General features: G+C 38.8%; 2 protein-coding genes across 9 annotated transcripts in view; both read right to left on the bottom strand.

Annotated features, from left to right (window-relative positions):
- The window catches only part of MCM9 (minichromosome maintenance 9 homologous recombination repair factor), a 48,319-nt gene extending 43,465 nt beyond the window's left edge, over positions 1 to 4,854 (bottom strand). Inside the window, exons 1-2 of the mRNA XM_005518313.3 lie at positions 4,772 to 4,854; positions 3,883 to 4,199 (exon numbers count right to left, since the gene is read on the bottom strand). Of these exons, the coding sequence (XP_005518370.2) occupies positions 3,883 to 4,192 (310 nt within the window). The 5' untranslated portion in view covers positions 4,193 to 4,199; positions 4,772 to 4,854. The remainder of the gene's footprint in view (positions 1 to 3,882; positions 4,200 to 4,771) is intronic.
- Positions 4,855 to 8,499: 3,645 nt separating this feature from the next.
- Positions 8,500 to 20,058, bottom strand: part of FAM184A (family with sequence similarity 184 member A) — a 74,081-nt gene continuing 62,522 nt past the window's right edge. For 2 of the 8 annotated variants that reach the window (XM_088053813.1, XM_005518314.3), the window contains 5 exons: positions 19,516 to 19,662; positions 16,626 to 16,743; positions 15,825 to 15,929; positions 11,995 to 12,197; positions 8,500 to 10,256 (listed from right to left, as the gene is read on the bottom strand). In XM_088053813.1, coding sequence (XP_087909939.1) covers positions 10,175 to 10,256; positions 11,995 to 12,197; positions 15,825 to 15,929; positions 16,626 to 16,743; positions 19,516 to 19,662 — 655 coding nt within the window. In that variant the 3' untranslated portion in view covers positions 8,500 to 10,174. Of the gene's footprint in view, positions 10,257 to 11,994; positions 12,198 to 15,824; positions 15,930 to 16,625; positions 16,744 to 19,515; positions 19,663 to 20,058 lie in introns of those variants that run through there. The other 6 variants (XM_088053815.1, XM_088053816.1, XM_088053814.1 and 3 more) reach the window with 5 other exon arrangements.

The raw sequence follows: 20,058 nt of genomic DNA, 5'->3' as shown, positions 1-20,058 counted from the left end.
TGTTAGACAAAAATACATGCAGCATAAGGCTATGCTGATCAAACAAGGACTTAAAATGCAGTTAAACAGAAAGACTAGAAAACATGCCACACATATGAACAGTAGCCATTGCTCTTACTGTTTCATAAACATGATTCAATTATTCATCTGTTGTACCATAAATCTGATTCATTGTCTTCAGATGGTGAAAATCATCAGACACTGAGCAGTAGCTGAAAATGTTGCCATTTTCCTCTCCCACTCTTGCCAGAGGGTGCATAGTCATGAACAGTTTCCATTCATGGAAACAGATCCTGATGTTCTCATACCTGTATTAATTCAGATGTTCTTTTTGCAGATGCCATTTATTCTACAACTGGTTTATCTGAATGAAATTTTTAGTTATGCTACTTAATTGTGGTTCAACATTATTCCTGCAGTTAAACAGGCGTAGCTCCTAATCTTGTGTGAATTCTCAAGTCTAAGCAAACTCACAGTTGGAGAGCATTTGACCTTAAATCCACACGGCATACCAGTAAACCTCTAGCACAAGGAAGTTAGCACAAAAAGAATGTAAAGGTCTTATGAACACAGCCAAAGCAAATTCAATTGTACATTCAAATGCACAGTGACAGGACACTTCCCACTTGCTCTCCTTTAATTTCACCCCAGCAGCCAGTTCAGTCATGTGCTGATCCCACTCCAGTGTTCACCCAACACTTGGCACCAGAGTGGCAGAAATCCTCAGGAAGATTAATCTCAACAACTTACAAAGTCTTTATAAAAATAAATGATCTTGAAATGATCACCTGAGCTAAACATTGCCTATTCAGAAATTAGTAATGAACTACAAGACACTAATAATTATAAACTTAACTTAATTTCTTGGCTTTACTTCCCAAATAGAGCAAGGAAAAGAGATGTAAAACTACGAATCTGCTAGGAAATTATTTTTCTAAGGGGACCAAAACTATTTGTGTGTTTAGGTCAAATCTTCTCAGTGGCTTTGGCTGCTAAAAAAAAAAACAAAAAACAAAAATGTCATATTTATTTCAGTGTTTCAAAACCCAAATTCCTTACTTCAGACATGCATTCCGGTTTGATGCTTTTAAGCAACACTTGACCTTCTGCTTTTGTTCAAAGAAAACATTTTTAACTATTAAAGTAATTTTAAAAGGCAAGAAAATAAAGTAGAAAAAGTAGAATTAAATAATCAGCAAAAGGAAGTATTTTGTAAAACAGCAAACATTTTTTTTCTGTTTGACTCTAATAAAGCTATTTAAATGTTCTACCGAGCCTGTTGAAATTTTCATTCTGCCACAAATTTGCATTTCTACTCGGTTCAGGGGAAAAAAACCCCCTTTGTTTCTCCACCTGTTTTGGCCTTTTTTTTCTTAGCTCAGTATTGCTGCCCCTGAAAAAGCTCTTCAAAATGCATCATATCTTACACTAGAGAGAGCTGCAGCACTATTGTCAGGATACATGATGATCATCTCTGTGAATTTGTGAATTTTGAAGAGACAAGAGTCTAAATGTGACAAAAAGAGCATTAATTCCAATAATAATAGACTGCTTGACAAGCCCTTTAATTGAGTATGTGCCTCTTTGAATCAACTTTACTGTATTTGTCACAAAAAAGCCATTATATCTAAATATCAGAAGCAGCTTGGCCTTCAGTAACAGACACAGTGGTGCTCAGACTAATTATAAGTAAGGAAAAATCATTTCATGGATTTGTAGCAAAAAACAGAAGCTATACAATCAAATTCCTACAATGCTGAAATTCAGATAAAGAACTTTATCTTTTACTTTCTTCACTGAAGTTAGGGTGATCATCCATTATTAATTACTGCTTATCCACTCCTTCAACCCTTTTTTGAAGCCCTAGATGCCCTATCCATATTGGTAAAAGGTGTTAAAAAATCACTTTTCCTCAATTCCGAGCCTGATACCCAGATCCATCACCCACACTCCTGGTAGTTGCCTGCTACTCCCACCAAGAATAGTGCACCACCTTCACATTCCCTCCTTATCTGACATGGGAATGGAAAGTAGCACTCTAAGATGAGAATCCTGAAGGTAATCAGAATTCAGCATCCACTTAAATGGTAACAGTATCATGGGAAAGTTTGGGTGGAAAAAGGGCTATAGAAAATTTAGGTTATTTCTTGTTTCCTCTGCAGTGAGACTTTTGGTGGTACAGAACATTAACCAAATTCCATGGACAGATGTTATTTTAGTCCTGCTGGATCTCTCAAGGATAAGTCCCCCTGTTATCCGACCAATTTCTCTCCACCTTAGGGATGGAATTATCTGTGAGTCTGCTGACTGAATTCTTCTACCAATGATTAGTCAGGCTTGCTTTTATCAGTTACTAAAACGATTTGATCAAGGGTGCTAATTTTGCTGGAGGATGATAAGGGAATATTTAGACAAAACATCACTGTGGGAGGAATGATCAGCTCCAGCAAGAGGCTGGTAAGAAGAAAAGAAATGCCTTAAAGACACCACTGCTCACGCAGAGATCATCTCTCCTTGCTGTATTCCTTCTAATACTTACTGGCAGCTTTTCAAATAATCATACTTGGAGTCTTTTTTTCATACTGAAGTCCTGAACGATGTAAATGCATCTCAGAACACAGGAGGAAAGTTCTACCTCATTCCTGCAATCATAGGTACAGGAAGTTGCCTGAGGTCAAATTTCAGTACAGCACAGAGGCCATCCTTTTACCTCATATACTCAGCAGCTGTGGTACAAGTTTCTCAGCACCTGAATACCACAGGATTAACATATATCTGATGTATGCATTGTCATTACAACATTTTTATGGAAACTCACTGGAATGAAACACAGGCCTATTTAACAACTGTGATTTATCCAAATTAAAGCTGCCAAACGACTGAATGATCATAAGCCACTCCACAACAGGGCAGGGGAGGGAAATAGAGGCTGCCAGCTCTTGGCTTTGCAGACTATTGCTCCAAATTGTTATGATCAGAAATGACCAGAAGGGACGGTGCCACCGCTGACTCCATTTCCCACAACAGGCAAAAAAGACCTTTCAACCCCAGAACCTGCACTCCACATTTACCAAACTAATTTTTATGATTTTGTATAAATTTGGTGAATTACCTCAAAGCTACAAAAAAACCCCCAATAATAAGGAATAACGATATATCGTCTTGCAGTGGAAAAATTACTGAATCCTACATTAATGAGCACGTCTTCCAACAGTTCATTCCAATTCTACGACAAGTAATTTTATAACATAAAAATCATACTAATTTTATGAATCATAAAATTCAACAGTTTCAATTCAATTCAAAATTCAGTTTTGGGTGAAATTGTTACAAGACAATTCAAAATTTAGACTTTGCCTCTTCTGGAGAAGATGTCTGGAGCCCATAAGGACTGGGAGCCAACCGGCACCATAGGGAACACAACCCGCAGTAAAACTTAGGAACTATGCATCTATCTTCTCCTAAAACTTTTTTTTTTTTTTTCCTTCTTTTTCTTCTCTACACCTTCTGTCTAAAAGAAATAATGTAAGACCAGCTGCTTTGAGGAGTCTTTGCCCTGGAAAGGCTTTAGTGTAAGCCCTAACCCAGTGAAAGACAGCAACCACGGCGTGCAAGCCAGCGGGGATGGCCACAGCTTTTCTTTTGTGAGCTGGTCTACACACATCCACGTGTTTGCACGTGTCCTTTGCTGCTTAATAAACACTAAGGATTCCCTACTACTTCAAACACCGAAAGGGCAAGAATCAAACTTGTTCATTCCATGGCACCCCAATAGTTTGTTACAGAATAAGGAAATTTTGGCAGTTTCCCTGAAGAGTCAAGAGCTGTTGGCAGTCCAGCCTGGGAGGTGCAGCAGGCTGCAGCCCCCGCCCCGCCACTCACCCGATACCCTGGCGTGGAGGTTCTGCTTGAGGCTGAGCTGTGCCGGGTCCGCGCTGTCCTGCAGCGCTGCCAGCGCAGCCCGGCGCAGCGCGCTGTCGAAAACCGGCAGCACCTCGCTGGGGAAGGCGTTGAAGTACTCCCCGATCTCCATGTTGGTCTCAAAGAGCGTCAAGGCGTCGACGACGACGGGGTAGTGCGCCTGGTCGTCCGCCTCCCTCAGGATGCCCAGGATTTCGTCCCTGTGGTGCTCCAGCACGTAGGACTCGAACACCTGCCCGATGAGGCTCACCTGCTCCGCGCTCAGCACCATGGTGTCCCTGCGCGGGGACAAGCCGCGGGCAGGCGGTCACACAGCGGCGCTTCCCGGGGCGGCCGCACGCCGGGCGGGAAACTTTCTGTTCCCTGGGAAAAGCCTACGGCGGATCCAGGCGGGGCGGGGCGGAGCTGCTGAGCTCGGGCAGGGAACCCTCGTCACGGCCCCGCCGCCGCCCGGCACCGGGACTGCGCCAGGCACCGGGGCCGGGCCGAGCCCCCCGCCCTCAGTGACGGCTCCCGCCAACCCAGCCCGCCCCGCCCCCGCCGGCCGGTGCCGCCCCCCCGCCGGGGTGGGCGGGGAGCGGGCGGGGCGCTCCTCCCCGGTAGTGGGAGAAGCGAGCCCGGGCGGCTCTCCCTTCCCTCCTGTGCAGGCGATGAGGGCAGGCGGCTGCCGCAGCGCTTTGATCGGCCCTCCTGCTGCCGCCTCCAGCACGGCAAGTTTTGAAGGCGGCCAGGCGGGCGCTGCCCCAAGCGCGTCCCGTCCCGCCTCAGCGCCGGGCAGCGAGGGCTGTGCTGCGCTCCCAGCAACCCAGCCTCCGGGCGAGGCGGGCAGCGCTCCGCTCCCGCTCGGTACCTGCGGCGGGGCCGCCCCGCTCCCGCCGGTTCCCGCCGCGCCGAGCAGTGGCCGCAGCTCCCTCACCCGGCGGGAGGAGCGGCTCCGTCCCCGCCCCTCCGCGCCGCTCCACGCCCGGGCCCGGCGGGCCCTGAGCGGGGCGGGGCGGGGCGGCGGAGAGCGGCCGGGCGGGATGCCGGGGCCGGGCGGGATGCCGGGGCCGGGCGGGATGCCGGGGCCGGGCGGGATGCCGGGGCCGGGCGGGATGCCGGGGCCGGGCGGGATGCCGGGGCCGGGGGGGATGCCGGGGCCGGGCGGGATGCCGGGGCCGGGCGGGATGCCGGGGCCGGGCGGGATGCCGGGGCGCTTCCCGCGGGAGAACCGGCCCTCTCGGCAGTTGGCATGGGGCGCTCCCTGGGCACAGGGGACACTCCAGCTGCTCGGCCTCTGGGGAACAAAAGATGCCCCTGGGGGTTCTCCATGCAGGGGTGCCGCTCTTTGCGCCCCGTAGAGACAGACGCTGCTCCTGTACAGAGTGGAGGATTACGAGGCGGGGAGAAAGGGCGCTGTGGGCAAGGGTAGCTGAAGCTGCTTCCTACAAATTCCCTCTCCACCCCCGCGGGTTACACCTCGAAGTCTAAATTTGGCTTCTTTAAAGAGAGCTGCACGACAAACCAGCCACTTCCCCCTTCTTCATGAGGGCATAACAAAGTTTGGGGATTTTATTCTTAATGTAACCAAAAAATAGAGTTTGCCTCAGGCTCTAAAGCTTTCGCTTTTGCTAGAATTTGCAATATGGTATTTTGAATAGTTTCTTATCTGTATTTTTTTTCCCTGCGTATAACAACCCAGTGACATGCTTTACAATTGTTTGAAATATTTTGGGTTTTAGCTAATTCTGTATCAAAATCATGTTTCAGGCTGTTACAACCCGGTTTAAACCCAGAAGAGCAAAGAAAACTAAGGCTATATATAAAACGGAAAGAACTTTGAAAGTTCAAAATATACCCACAAAAACATGACTAAAACCAAACAAGGTTAAATGTTGGTGTGAAAAAAAAATATATTTTATTTAATAGTAAAAGAGGCAAAGAGGAAAATAGAGAAAAAAAAAACAGAGAAAGAAGTGTGTATGGGTGGGTGGGAGAGACCGGGAGAGAGTGACAGGTTAGGTAGAAACATATTGACCTTCTGAGGGTCCCAACAATTGTCTTCTGTTTTACTTGTATACTTGATACCTCTGAAAAGGTATTTGAATCTTTTTCATACATCCATTAAAGTCTTCCAGTATCACAGGGCACAGCTTAATGTCCCCACAACAAAGAATTGCTTCAAAGTGTTGAGTGATCTTAAAACTTTTCTCCACTGAGCTTCTCACTCCCAGGACCTCCCATTGTTAGCCTGTGTTAATGATGAATTCTTGACAGGCAATCAGAACAAAAATCACTGCCCATGTATGACTGGAACCAAAAAGTGTACTACAATAATGCCAATAGTTCTATAATAAAAATGTATCAAAAGAGATGTACACAGTTTGTATTTTAATACAAAATTTTACAGTTGGTGGAGGGGTAAATTGATGCTTTTCAAACAAAAATAATATCCTTTAGATGCCTTATTAGCAAGTTATGATGTATGGCTTTAATATGTAAAGTAACTACTTTAGTGCCTTATTAAAACTAAAATAATTAATGTTAATGTCTTGCATGCTGGGTTTTTTCCTCCCAGTTCTATTTAAATGTGATTTTAATGAATAAGAAAGCTGCTTGACTATGTAATTTTTACTATCTGTGAGTTCTTCTGAAGAATCTTTGGCCAGCAAAGAACGGAACAGTCTTGGAATGTTTGGGGAAAAAGTTTGTGTGGAACTTCGCAGGTGTTTTAAATCATATATCAGATTTCTCTGAATTGCTACTCCACATGCTGTTGGAAGAGGATTCCTGCACAGAACTCCTCCTGTCTGGTGAATCAGTGGATGGAACTTCAGTTACCTCTCCTGCATTGTTTGCAAACACAAACTTCAGGGTATTTGTAGATGTCGCCTAAATCCTCACCTGATGGAAATAGTATTTCCAGCAAAAGACTGCTTCATGGGGATGATAAAGAGGAAGTGTTTTAACACCTACGTATTTCTCTAGAAGAAAAATGCATTTTGTTTTATAAAATTGTCCTGCTGTAACCAATTTAATAGATACAGCTGCAAAGGCACTGATGAGATCCGCACTTAAAATATAAATTGATCACTATGAAAATTCGAAACAAGCCCTTTCTCTGGCATATGCTTTCAGTGTCAGCCTTAATAATTTTATAGTGCTGGTTTTGCAAGGTATGAAACCAGGCTGCTGTTTTCTAATGATGAGACACAGTTATTGCTACACATATGTTAGCACAGTTATCTGACTTCTGGTATGGCAGACGTGTCATCTCTGAATTCCTGGAGGTGTCCATGTGTGCTTCCTCAGACTGCATTTGTAGCCTAAACAACCAGTGTAGCAGTATGAAAACCAGTGCAGCTGCCTGTAACTGGGGCAGCTGATTTTTCAACTACAGAGCAAGTAGCAGATGTTGGTACGTAAAGGCTATGATCAGGTAGTGGCTCCTACAAGAAAAAACTCAAGTTATTTATCAACTTGCTATTATCGAATAGTAACTAGTAACTGCTACATGCTTAGCTAAGTAATGAAGAAATGTTCATTCAACATGAAGTTATCAAAAAATATATTAGGCCCTTCAGAAAATCTGAGATAGCCTCTTTCGAAATCGTGGAAAAAGTAATTGTTTCAAATGAGTGGATGGAGACAGCAGCCTGAAAAGCTCTCTCGTCCTGGGCTCGGAACATTTGCCTGGTTTCTGCTCTACTTTCCACTTGGAATAATGGCTTTCTTACATAAACCATATACTTTTACTGTTTTTGCTTTCAGGTCCCTCCTGATAGGCTTGTGTGGTTATGAAAACAAAGACTTGAAGCTGCTGGTTTCTGGTTTTACAGAATGTGTGCCCTCAATCTGGGTTTGTTCCAGGAGAGTACAAGAACTGCCCATTAATAGTGGTGGTACAGTGTGCAATTTGGACACTGCCAGCAAGGCTGCACAAGAGCTGAGAAGGGCTCACGGATCCCACAGGTTAAAGAAAAACTTAGACCAGGCGGCATGAATATGGTTAGATGTTCATGTGGATGTAAAACTTGGGCTCCAGACTATACCCTGAAGTGTGTCCCCTGGCAGCAGAGGCTGAGGCTGCCTATGAGCTCATGAATCCATGCACTTTTAGCTTTTTCCAGAATACCAGATAGTGCAAAGGTCAGGATTACAATGGCATAGTCATCATGCAAGTTCCTTAGTCCCAAAAGCCAGATACTGACTTCTTTTAAAAATACATTTTACAGAATTCTTAATGCCATTTGGTAGAAAATAGAATTTTTCCTAGTTTCCTCTGGTTGTTTTTTGGGTATTTTATTTTCGGTTGGTTTTGGAACTTTTTTTTTGGCTGGTTTTTGAGGAGACTAATAAGGCAGTGGTACAGCTGCTGACTGTGGCAGACATGGTAACTGAGTGCTTCTTAACATTCAGATGCCTACGAGTAAAAAACCAATGGGCACACCTTTCACCGAACAGGTAAATAGGGATCATTATCTCCATATTCCTGTTCAGTTATTCATTCCATATGTGAAAATGCACAAATGAAGTTGAGGATGGGAGAAGGCAGCTGATCCCTTGCAAAGCATGCAAGAAAAAATACGCAACACTCACTTCAGAAGATGGTAACAAAATGATCTAGTGAATTTTATTTTGGGTAACAGCCAAGAAATCTGACATTTTGCCCAATATGGCTTTCTTCTAAAATTAAAAAGTTGCATATACCTACAGTTGAGTCCACCAGCTACAGAAAATCTGATGTATACATTTTAAATCCATGGCAGCATCACCAGAATACAGCTTTCAGTGGTGTTTTCAAGGTGAATTATATGATAGAAGTTTTTAAATGTGCATTTAGAAGTTTTTTATATTATTTCTATGAAAACATACAAATTTTTCATTTATACATATAATACATATAAAACTCATTGTAATTAGCAAGTATCTTCATCTGGGTATTTACCTTTGTGCATATAGCAAAAAAAGGATGCAGTTAGGGCTTTAGATGAAATAGTAAAGTTCAAGACCTTTGTATATGCTAACTAGAACCTTATTCAAATAACTGAAACATATTTTTTCCTGCTTTTAAAAGATAAGAGATTCAGCTTAAAAATACATTCATAAAACAAAGACAATATTCTCCCTGAGACTACCAGTGTGAGTTAATTTGTGGTAATCTTTGAATGAAAAAATATAAAAAAGACAAACTGTTTTTTCTCTATGCTGCAACAGATTTCTTGAGCAACACCGACATCATAAAAGGTATAGATTGGGGAATCATGCTCACTAGCTGAAAAACAGTTTCATATATCACTTTAAGAAGAAGAAAAAAATTTAATATAGACAAGGGAAGGTAACTAAGTTTTAATGAAAGATCTGTATCTGTAGTATGCATTTTTGGGAAAAAGTGGTGTAGTTGGTTTTTGTTTGTTTGTGGCTTCTTTTTCTTTCATTTCAGACATGAATTTTATCCAACACAAGACTATATGCTCAAAATGTAGATTCTTGATTTACACAGAGATACCTAGAACAGTTTTCTAAATATTTCAACCATTTGTTTTTGTTAATATTCATAAAAGAAATATAGAACCTGTGGGAACATTTTCTGCTTAAATGCAATGATAAAATCTTTTATTATAACTAGATGGTGAAGTCTCATAAGCAATAGGTGAGGAGTCAACCCCTCTCCCCATTGAACAGCTCCTGGTTTGTGGCTTTTTTCATCTATCAGAATCCAGCTGCTCTGAAGGCCAGCAGCTATGCTAGTTTTATTTAGCATTCTTCCTTTTAAATGTTAGCCAGAGGTTTTTAAACTTCTACAAAGTAACTGAAGTGGGATTCATTAGACATATCCCACCCAAATTGGAGAGAGTGAGAGATATATATTTTTCCTTTTACAATTCAAGTTGTATTTATAGTAACCATGCAATTATGTTATTTGGGAGGAAAAGCCTTACCTGAAATCAAAGAAAACACATTTATAGGAAAAAGGGGGAAAGCATTATGTTTGTTCTACCAAAATTTATTATGTAGTAATTACAAAGTTTAAAGATTCTTCCATTTTAAATAAAAATAATAGTTATAATTACACATATTGTATAGTACCATGTCAGGTGATTCCAACAAATATAACATGAAATACAGTGCAGTTTTAAATCAGAAAGACAAATACTTTCTCATTCACAGTGTTTGACAAATTACAGAAAAGCTTGTTCACATGAGGGTTTACTTAAGGTCATGCTCTTATAAACAGTCCACATCACACTGTGCCACAAAAACAAATCATCTCTCAGAATGTAAAGTATCGGGCAAACCACTCCTGGCGTTGTGGGTCTGGTGAAGCCACTGGTGAGGCATCAGTCTGAGGAGGGCTAAATTCACAAAAAGAAAAAAAAAAAAACAATTATCCTACAACTACATGAAAAGTACAACTGTTAGGAGAAGAGAAAGAAAAACAAACCACAGAGAATATTCAGTAAGGAACACAGTCTGTTTTTCCATGGAATAATTATCAGTGTGCCTTAGGAGGTGATTTAATGTCTCCCTATAGAATCTGTGATCATCCACTCCATTGGAGAGCATCAGCAGCACAAGTCAGTTCAGAAGCCACATTATAAGGGTGGGAAAATAATATTTTGGAAAACATAATTTTAAGTCTCATAAATAGCTGTAGTTTTCAGGAAGAATAAAAAGAGTTTTCTTGGAAAAGCATGACTGTAGAAGGTCCTCTTTTAGCATCCTTTTCCCGTGGTAATTTTAAAAAAATATGATGCAAACATCATATTTATAGACATGTGCTCACAAAGACTGGCTGGCAACTGAACAGAAATACACACTTCTGTAATAATTAATACCCATCACAAATATTACTTGCACTTGTTCATGCACACACCTAAAATATGCCAAGATACTAGAAAAAACAAACTGCTGTGCTGCAAGCAGCATTTGGCTCCTGTTTGAACACTTAACATTCTCACAAAATGAGCAGGAAAGAATAATTTAAATTTAATTACACAAGTTCCTTTATCAGTAAAAATTGGTAATTAAATAACTGAAAGAATTAAATAATCTCTACTATAGGATAATACAGAGCACAAAACAATTTGGAATCAAAACTCCAGCATCACAGTCCATGGGGTCATGCACATGCATGTTTATAGATACCTGAGCATATTCATGCACATAACATGCACAGGAAAAAAAATAGCAACAGTACTTTTTTTTTAAAAAAAAAAGGTTTTCTTGAAAAACATTGTTTTCCCTTATCTATTTTAAATTCTATTATTTGTTTCCCTTTATAGTTAGCAGTTGCTAGGTATGTGATCTTTTGCATTAAACCAAAGGAGAGAGCAAACAACCAGCTGTGGAACCAGTTGCTTTACATTTTACTTTAAGTTGGCATCTTAGAGGTAAGAGATCAGCACCTACTAGATACAAAGTACTGAACTTCAGTGCATTTAATATGTGGGCATATCAAGATAAAAGATTAAAATTCTGCCTCTAAAATGCCATTTTTAAGTTATTCAATTCAGTAGATTATTTTGTGAGAGAATTACTTGAGACTTTAATGCTGGTTTTGATTACTGGAAGCTCAGCATTAAGCACCCAAGCCTGTACATTTCCTGTTGCTGTAGTAGGGCTACTCTTATGAACAATTTCATATAGGTGAGGAAAGAGGAAACACAAAACATTCACCTAGCACGGAAAAGAATTTTCTTACATAAAAATATTTATCACATAATACTAAATAAAAAAACCTCCGTGCTAGTATCAATTTCTGAATGAATATCAGTAAATAACACAAACATCTAAAACAATTGTTCATATATGTAAACAATTGGAAGCACATGAATTCTGTTAAGGTATTTATAAAGGTTTTCAAAGTTCAAGGCTTAGGAAAAAGTGAGAGAATACTTCACATTTCAACAAGGTCTACAATAAAAAGGAATACTATAAAGAGGTTATAATTATAATGTAAAAATTAAAAATGCTGTAAGAGTACTTGTACCTCTGAAAGGCTGATAAAGCAAGTGGGATTCAGCTCAATAAGAATGCAAAATTTTCCGAAGTTAAGCAAAAAAAAAAAAATATTGGTGAGGCAGTGCTCACCTCAAAAACGTCTTGGGCTCTTTGGGTGGCATTGGCTGTGGTAGTGGTTTGCTGCTGTTGAACTCAATATCGTGGATGGGTGAGTTAGGACTGGGGTCCAGGCGGTTTGGATGTCCATTGCCCACCACTCCGCTAGATTCCAGAGCACTTAGATTGGGCACACTCACAAACCTGTTTGTTGATTTATCGTTCTTCTTCTTTTGCTGCATTGAAAATAACAAACGTAAGGAAGGCTTCTTGCACCAGGACAGATGAGGAGGACATTTCCTAATTTAAGTTTTATTGATGGCTGGTTTGAAGTTTTTTTGAAGGAGTGGAATTAGGACAGATTGGGCTCTTTTCCCAATTGTAGTTTTCTCTTTGCTTTGACCTGAACACCACAAATTTTCACAGAAAAATCAAATTTCTAATCAAAATGAGTAAGTTTTTATGATTTAGTGTAATAATCAATGAGTATATCACATGAGTATATAATCTTTCAATGTAACATTTTGGTTATATTGAAACATCGGTTCTATTGGAACATGTATTGGTTCTATTTTAACAATCTTGTGGAAAATTTCCTTTCAGTCTGTAAACTTTTCATGTTTACTTAAATCTTTTCTTCATATCTGTGAAACAGCTCTGCTATCAAATGCAATTACATCAAATTTAAATGATAAAAAAAATGAGTCTCTCCAACACATTTCACTCCATCACTGAGGCACATTTTGATTACTGGACCATGAAACCTAGAAAAGCACCTACACTTCCTTCACAGCTCTTCACCCTCTCAGTCAGCAAAGCATTATAGAAATACAGAAATATAGAAGATAAAAATGTTACTGTACAGGAATCCAGTTTCTTGCACAAAGAAAAGGCCTGGCTTTGATGCTAATACAGCTGCCACTTCTAGACACCAGATGGCACAACTGAACGTTTGTTTTTTTTACAATACTCTCAGTACTTCTCTTGATATTATTTCAAGGGACTCAAAATATTTAGGAAATCATTTTTATATCACTATTTTGCATTCCAGAACACATCATGCAAGGGAATCAGTGATCCTCCCTGTTTTTATAGATATTTTATTGCGGAAGGATGTTTCAAATAATTCTATCACTTTTCTTTTAAATGGCTGTCTGACAGGACATGGTGTGTATTTCCTGACTTCTATCATATTTTTCATGTCCACAATATAAATACTAAATACTAAAACTCAAAGCACCTTATTTCCAAAAATAGGAGTTTTTGACGTACCCAGAGTAATAAAATAATCCCTAGCTCCAAAATACAATGAATTATGTATTATTTGAGCATATAATAAATAATGTCTTTTAATTACCTATATGCTACCCTAACAAATCAGCTAGGGAAAAAAACCTTTACGGCTTATTAGCTACATATATTTGAACTAAATAAAGTGAAAGACAAGTGGAATCTCATGTTGTTTCTATATAATTGCCAGCAGAATTCCACCTGAAACAGGAGAGCTGCTCTATCCGAGGGTGGGCAGGAATTCAGCTGGAGACAGTCCTATTGTTCGTTTGCACTTTCTTCTCTCAGGCTGTCTGCTAGCTTTGATTTCAGTGCCTAGCCTCTCCAGGGTTGGCAGATGCAAATGATACTAATTGCAGACACATAATCTTGGGTGTGTTTGTCAACATGCAATTAAAATACCCTGACAATTTAACAGAAAACTATAATAGAAAAAAAGTGAGTTTTAAGCATCAGAGTGAATGATCATCAACTACAAAGAATTAACTTAAGATTGTCCCATACATGTCTACTATAGTAGCTGAAGAAACAAGAAATAAGAAGAAATAGTTTGGTGAAAGTAACCAACTGCATGTAAAATACACTTGCAAGACAATATATGCTGTAATTAAAACAGTGCGTTAAACTGTAGTTAAATCTGTGTGCTCCAGAGGTGGCTCATTTCTGGAAAATGTATGTTATCCATATAAGTGCTTAGAAAAATATGATTTATATAATATTCTCTATAAAACAATCTATGTTTCTGAAGCAGTCAAATCTGGAGAGAGAAAACTGTATTGTTTCCATGAAATTCATGCAAAGTATTAAGAAACTTCAGATGTAAGAATGTAATACTATATTAAACAGACACATTGCAGAAATTACAGAAACTAACACTGCAATGGCTGTAATTTTGCATTAACATGCAAGGCCCGTAGTAACTCATAACTTCTGTCTTTTTTTTTTACAAAAAAAGAAAAGAGAATGAGATTTTCAGTTTCTTTGTAATTCATTCTCCAATAACACAGTACGTGCTTCGACAAAATAAAGTAACACAGTCCACAACTCGTGAAATGAAAGATCAGAATGTTCTGGCATACAAGACATTTTTAGAGTCTAAACATTTTAAGTGATAGAAGCATATTATAAAAATATACAAATTATCACTATGGAAATCTGATGCTGAAGTACTTTTCCCAAAATCTTCAAATTTCACACAAAATGTAAGGTTATATATACCTTTTACATCTTTATAAATGGGTAGTTCAGACAGACTTCCAACATTTTCAAACAATCATTGAAACTGTATCTGGAAGTCCTGGTATTGTCTCTAATGGGCCCAAACTAATTTATTTTATGCAGTTAGCATAAAAATCAGGCATCATAAAAATCATAAAAATCAGCTTGGGAGACCTGCTGGGCTCATGAAGATGATAGGAGAATACTGACATTTTGCAGCAGAGTTGGTGCAGAGGTGTAAAATATGCTGATCTGATGTGAAACTGCAGTAAGGCTGCATAAAAATCCACCTAATCTCAAATAATGGAGCCAGACCTCCTTTTAAATAACCTGAGCCTGAACCTCAATCACTGAAGCTCTTGAGCATCTGGTCTGCTCAGGTTGTGCCCCTTGGGTTTTAGCCTCTGCTTCAGAACCTTCTCAACTTCTGTCTCTACAGCTGGCATAAACTCTTCCCCTTCCATGCAAACAAAATAACCTATGGGTAATCACAAAGAGGACTCAACTCCTGAAGTGGTGAAAAGGAACAGTATTTAGGTACTCTACCACAGTCTATTCACATTCCTCAAGTAGGAACGCTGCTGGCTTTTGAAGTTGCAGGAAGGCTACTACGCCTGTGTGTACAGTAGCCTTCCCTGGCTGCTATTTAGCATAATGGAGAGAAGTGGTAAAGGTTGCTACTGAAGTGCTTTCACTTATATAGGTGGTGACAATAACTGAGAAGGCTAATGACTGGCTTCAGCCTCCACTGTTCATACTGGTTTGCCATTCCACTTCTCCAATCTTACTCTACGTCTTTCCCCCTTCAAACTCATTCCACACCCTTCTCACATGCTTCCTCTTCCCCTTTTTACCATTATTCCCTTCCTTTTACTGTCCCCTCTCCGTCTTTCTAATGCTCTTCCACCATGAGCACTTCCCAAAAAGTACAAAGTGCCCTTGCACTTTCAATAATAACCAAGAAAAATTTCAAAACTTAAACCACTTAGGGGTGTCACTGTTCTCTGTCACATGATACAGTTCTGCCCTCTATGGCCTTTCTGTCACTTTTCCATTTTAAATTTACAGTTTTGTGATAAGGAGCTGTGTTTTGTCACACAAGTCAAGCAAACCAGGGCAACAGCATCAGTGGATCTCTCAACAACACGAAAGAAACAAAACTACACAAAAAAGTAGACAAATGGAAAACTATGTTCCTTGTTTTGAACATCTCTGTTAAGAGTGAGTTATGTATAGATGCAGGCACACACACAAACACATATCTTTTATTTTTACTATTATCTTTAGATTTCTTTTTTACTGTTATCTTTAGATTTCTTTTTCTTTACTTTAGCAATGAAGTCCATGGAACATACCTTCACCAATGGATTAATAACACCAACATTAGGGCTTGCATTAAACATTTTGTTGTAGTTAGTCTCCCTGTTTACTAGCTCCAGCTGATAGAACTTTTTGTCCTCCTAAAAAGAACAACAGATAGAAACTCCTTTTTATGCATTTTCAATCAGATAGTGGCCAAATCTGCCTGTATAATGTTCTCAAATAAATTTATGCTTACATTTTAAAATGAACTGGTAATTCTAAAAATTGCATCTCATGTTTATATATTATTATATGGAAGAATCAAAGTAATTTCTATTTATGCAGTTCTATGGTCCTGAGAGTGAGCACAGCCTAATGGATTATGTACTGTAAAAGACTCGGTATAGTTAAATCCTGATCTTTAATCAATTTTGATTTCCTCATTCTTTCTTGCTTCTTAATTGGGATCTAATCAGACTAACCCAAGTCAGGGTGTTGTGCTCTGTATTTGGGAAGCTCAGTGGGTCAAGATCTTGGTCTTAGATACCTCACAGAAGAAACTATATCTTATATGGCTTACATGGCTGGCTTGTCCCAGGATTGGAGGAAGGAGACATCTGATAAAGGACATATCAAAATATTTCGTAATAATGTATTTTGCTTGATTTTGGAAAACACTCTCTTATCTCATTAGATTTACTATTGTGGGTCATTGAAACAAGAGGAATAATGTGTCAAAGCGTATGAATAACATGCTAGCAGGACTCGTTATTTAAATACATTTCAAACACTTTGAATCAGATTAACTTTTGTATTTTTCAAGATATTACACCAAGAGAGCATAGAAGTCTTACAATCAATTTCTTTATGAGTTGGTCCCGCTCTGCAATTAGGTCTTTCAGTTCTGAGATAAGCTGCAAGTCTTCTGGTCTTGATTCTCTGTTTTTATATTTTTCTTCCATTTCTTCTAAACTTTATAGAAAAGAAGAATATCCCCTTTAGCCTGATTCAGTGTTAAATGATAAGTGAATAGTCACATTTTTGAGAAGTACAAAAGAGAGTTCAGGGAGTAAAAACAGAGGATGACTTTCTTACCACATTGAAGGAAATTAATTTCTATGTTCTCCTTCCACTTTAGATAGTTAAGAAACAAAACAAACAAAAAAAACCCCAACGACCGTAATTTTTGCTCCAGCAACTAATAATCCAGTGAACATTCTAAAAACTTAACATCCTTCCTGTGCATGCACTACTGCATTTTTGAAACAGGCCACTTGTAAGTCAGGCTAAAAATAAGGCATTCAAAACCACAGGGTCTTCCTCAGCTCGTGAAACATACTGTAACAGAAGATAATGAAGAACATTGAAGACTAATAGGTAACTAACTCCTCTCCACAAAAGCTACTTAGTACCATCAGAGAAATAAAGGAATGAGCTGCAAAACAAAAGGAATAACACTTGGATATTAGGATATCTAATGTAACAATTGGTAAACATTTGAAAAGAAAATCTAAGAGGAAATTGGAAATGCCTGGTGGGAAAGCATTAAAGGAGAGAAGTGAAATAAGCCAACTGAGAAAGGAATTGTACAAATAACTGCGTAAATATCTCTTTTTCTTAAAGAAAAAGTTTTGAAGACATGACAGTTTCAAACTATTGTGTCTCCTTTAAACTAATAACATGCTCATGATGCTAAATATAGTTTCAAAGGAAAGTACTAAAATATGTCTCTCACATTTTCATCCCTCATGTAGATTAGTGAACCAAGTATCAGAACAGATTCAGGAAATTTAACAAACTTAAAAAAGAAATCCCAATCAAATGCTGAGAGAAATCTGTGAATTAAATTGAATCTAAATCAGGTCAAGCTTAATTCCACAAGAATTAAGCAAACTGTAGACACTTGGAAGTAGACATAATTTTTCACTTCAGATAAATATTTTCTCTTCAAAAGCAACTATAAGATTTTTACTTTGATTTGCAGCTGAAAAAGCAGTTAATATTAAATTATACTGATAATTTAATAACCTTCAAGTAACCTGTACATATTCTGAGATTATATAATGTATTTACATAAAACAATATTAATAAGAACAACATGATTGTTTTTACTTGCAGAGAAGGCATTTGACTCAGCAGAACAGAAATAGCTGTTTTTATTCTGGGTTAAGCTATCATACATAGATCCCCAGAGTATAGTATATAGTTACACACAGCTGTCATTTTATTTTCAGATACATCAGAGAACTGGGGTTTTTTTTCTGTTTCAAATAGATTTGTAATTTAAAGACTTTAGTTGTTGTCTTGGAGTGGACAGTTGTAGAGCCTAATTAATGACACCCACTCTCAATTTTTCCAAGACAGATTGTCCATTTCACAAACATTCATGAGGCCACACTTTAGGTGAGGCTGAACCTAAGAACAGTTACTTAAGAAACAGCTGCATAAAACTTCTCTGGGTTGGTGGTGGGTATGTGTGTGGTTTTGGGTTTTGTTTCGGTTTTTGTTTTTATAGTTTCCTCATTGGACAGCTTCTTGTTTCAGTGTAAATAGAGAAATAACACACTGAAAGCCAGGTCAGGGCATGCTGGATGATGCTTGCTGATTTTAGGTCAGTGTCTGCTTCTTCAAAGCTCTAAATTGAGCCAGAGCGAGGAGCAGAAAACCAGCTAAATTCAGAAAACTCCCTGACATTGAGAAGCAAACAATTTAATGCAGAAAACATTTAGGGTAAACAGTTCCAAAACACTGCTGGTGGCTGCTCCTAAGACTGTTTCTCATCCAAGATAAATGCAGCAAACAGGAGGTAGCTAACACCTAATTTACTGAACAGCAAGGTACCACATTTATTAGGGCATAAGTGCATGCATGTGGACAATTACAAGGGGGTGAAAACTAGAATTTTATAACCATTTTATTTGAAGACCATTTCTGAGGGCTCATAATCCAGAAAAAGCTAGATGCCTATTGGCTTTACTGTCCATTTGTAACTGATACTTTCTATCAAAAACTTAGAACCAATTTCTTATCTCTGTCATAAATCTTCCGTGCCGCAAATACAAATCCCTTAATGACAACTTTGTGGCAGGAAGCCCTCAATGTTCTATGAAACTTGAGCCAGAAACTGACCAAATGGTTAACACCACAGAGACAGAGAATGAAGGATGTGGAAGACAGGAAAACACTGGTTGGTGACACACTATTACATCACTTCTGCCACCGTTAGGTAGGCTAATCCTTGGTGGCATTTTGATTCAGACAACTCTTAAGCCTTCTGTTACTCTTATGCTCATACAATCCATTTCAGACACTAATTTTCCTTACGCTACCAAACCTGAAAATGTTTCCATCACTCGTGCTACAGTCTCCCTTCTTAGTAGTAGCAAATATTGTACTGTTTATAAACTTGTTGAAGAAATTCTTGTGTTCTCAAAAAAGATATACTAAAGTTTGAGAAAGGAACCATTTGAAATAATATTTTCTCTGGTTTTCTAGGAACTGCACAGATTTAATCTTTTCTACCTGAAATTTTTTGGTCTCAAACCTGTAACAGTTTACCTCACAACACTCCTCTAAAGATCACAGAATCACGTTGCCTAAAGAATACAAGATTAGCCCCCATACTTTTTTGAAGTATCTGTACAACTTCATCTCTGCAGTATCTTCTGGAACTTATGAACACCAGAATAAACTATTCACTCAAATGCAGCTACATACAATTTTTTTTAATGCAACAAAACTTACGAAATTTGTAAAGCTGAATTAATTTCCTTGAGAAGCTCTTGGGTCTTATTAAAATCTGCCAGCATGCTTTGTTTCTCTCTGATGTGATCTGCTGTCAAGACATCCAGCTCTGTCTCATGTTTCTTGCTTAAATCTTGCTCATGCATCCTGTTTAATTTAGTTTTTGTTAAAAAAGAGTTATTCTAAAATCAGACTTTTTGTCATCATGATTTTCTGCCATGCTTCTAATGGCTTTTACATAATATCAGACAACACAGAAGGAATTACTGATTCAACAAAGCCTACTACTTACTGTTCTCCAATCTTCTAGCTTATTTCATGGAAAATGCATCTCCTTTAATGCTTTTTAAAATAAACAAACAATGAATTTAAAAAAAGAAAACACCAAAAACCAACACTTAAGTGAACTGCTACTAAAATATGCCAAAATATGTCACTGAAATGCCACTTAACTGCACAGCATAGTCACTAACTTCACCAGAAAAGTGCATAGGTTTACTAGAGAATGCTAAATGATACGTAACATGACTTTATTAAGAGGAT

Source organism: Pseudopodoces humilis, chromosome 3, assembly GCF_049639895.1.
Source record: "Pseudopodoces humilis isolate 2021_Gansu_Grassland_sample_001 chromosome 3, ASM4963989v1, whole genome shotgun sequence".
Taxonomy (NCBI): Eukaryota; Metazoa; Chordata; class Aves; order Passeriformes; family Paridae; genus Pseudopodoces; species Pseudopodoces humilis.
This window is presented reverse-complemented; position numbering and strand designations above follow the sequence as displayed.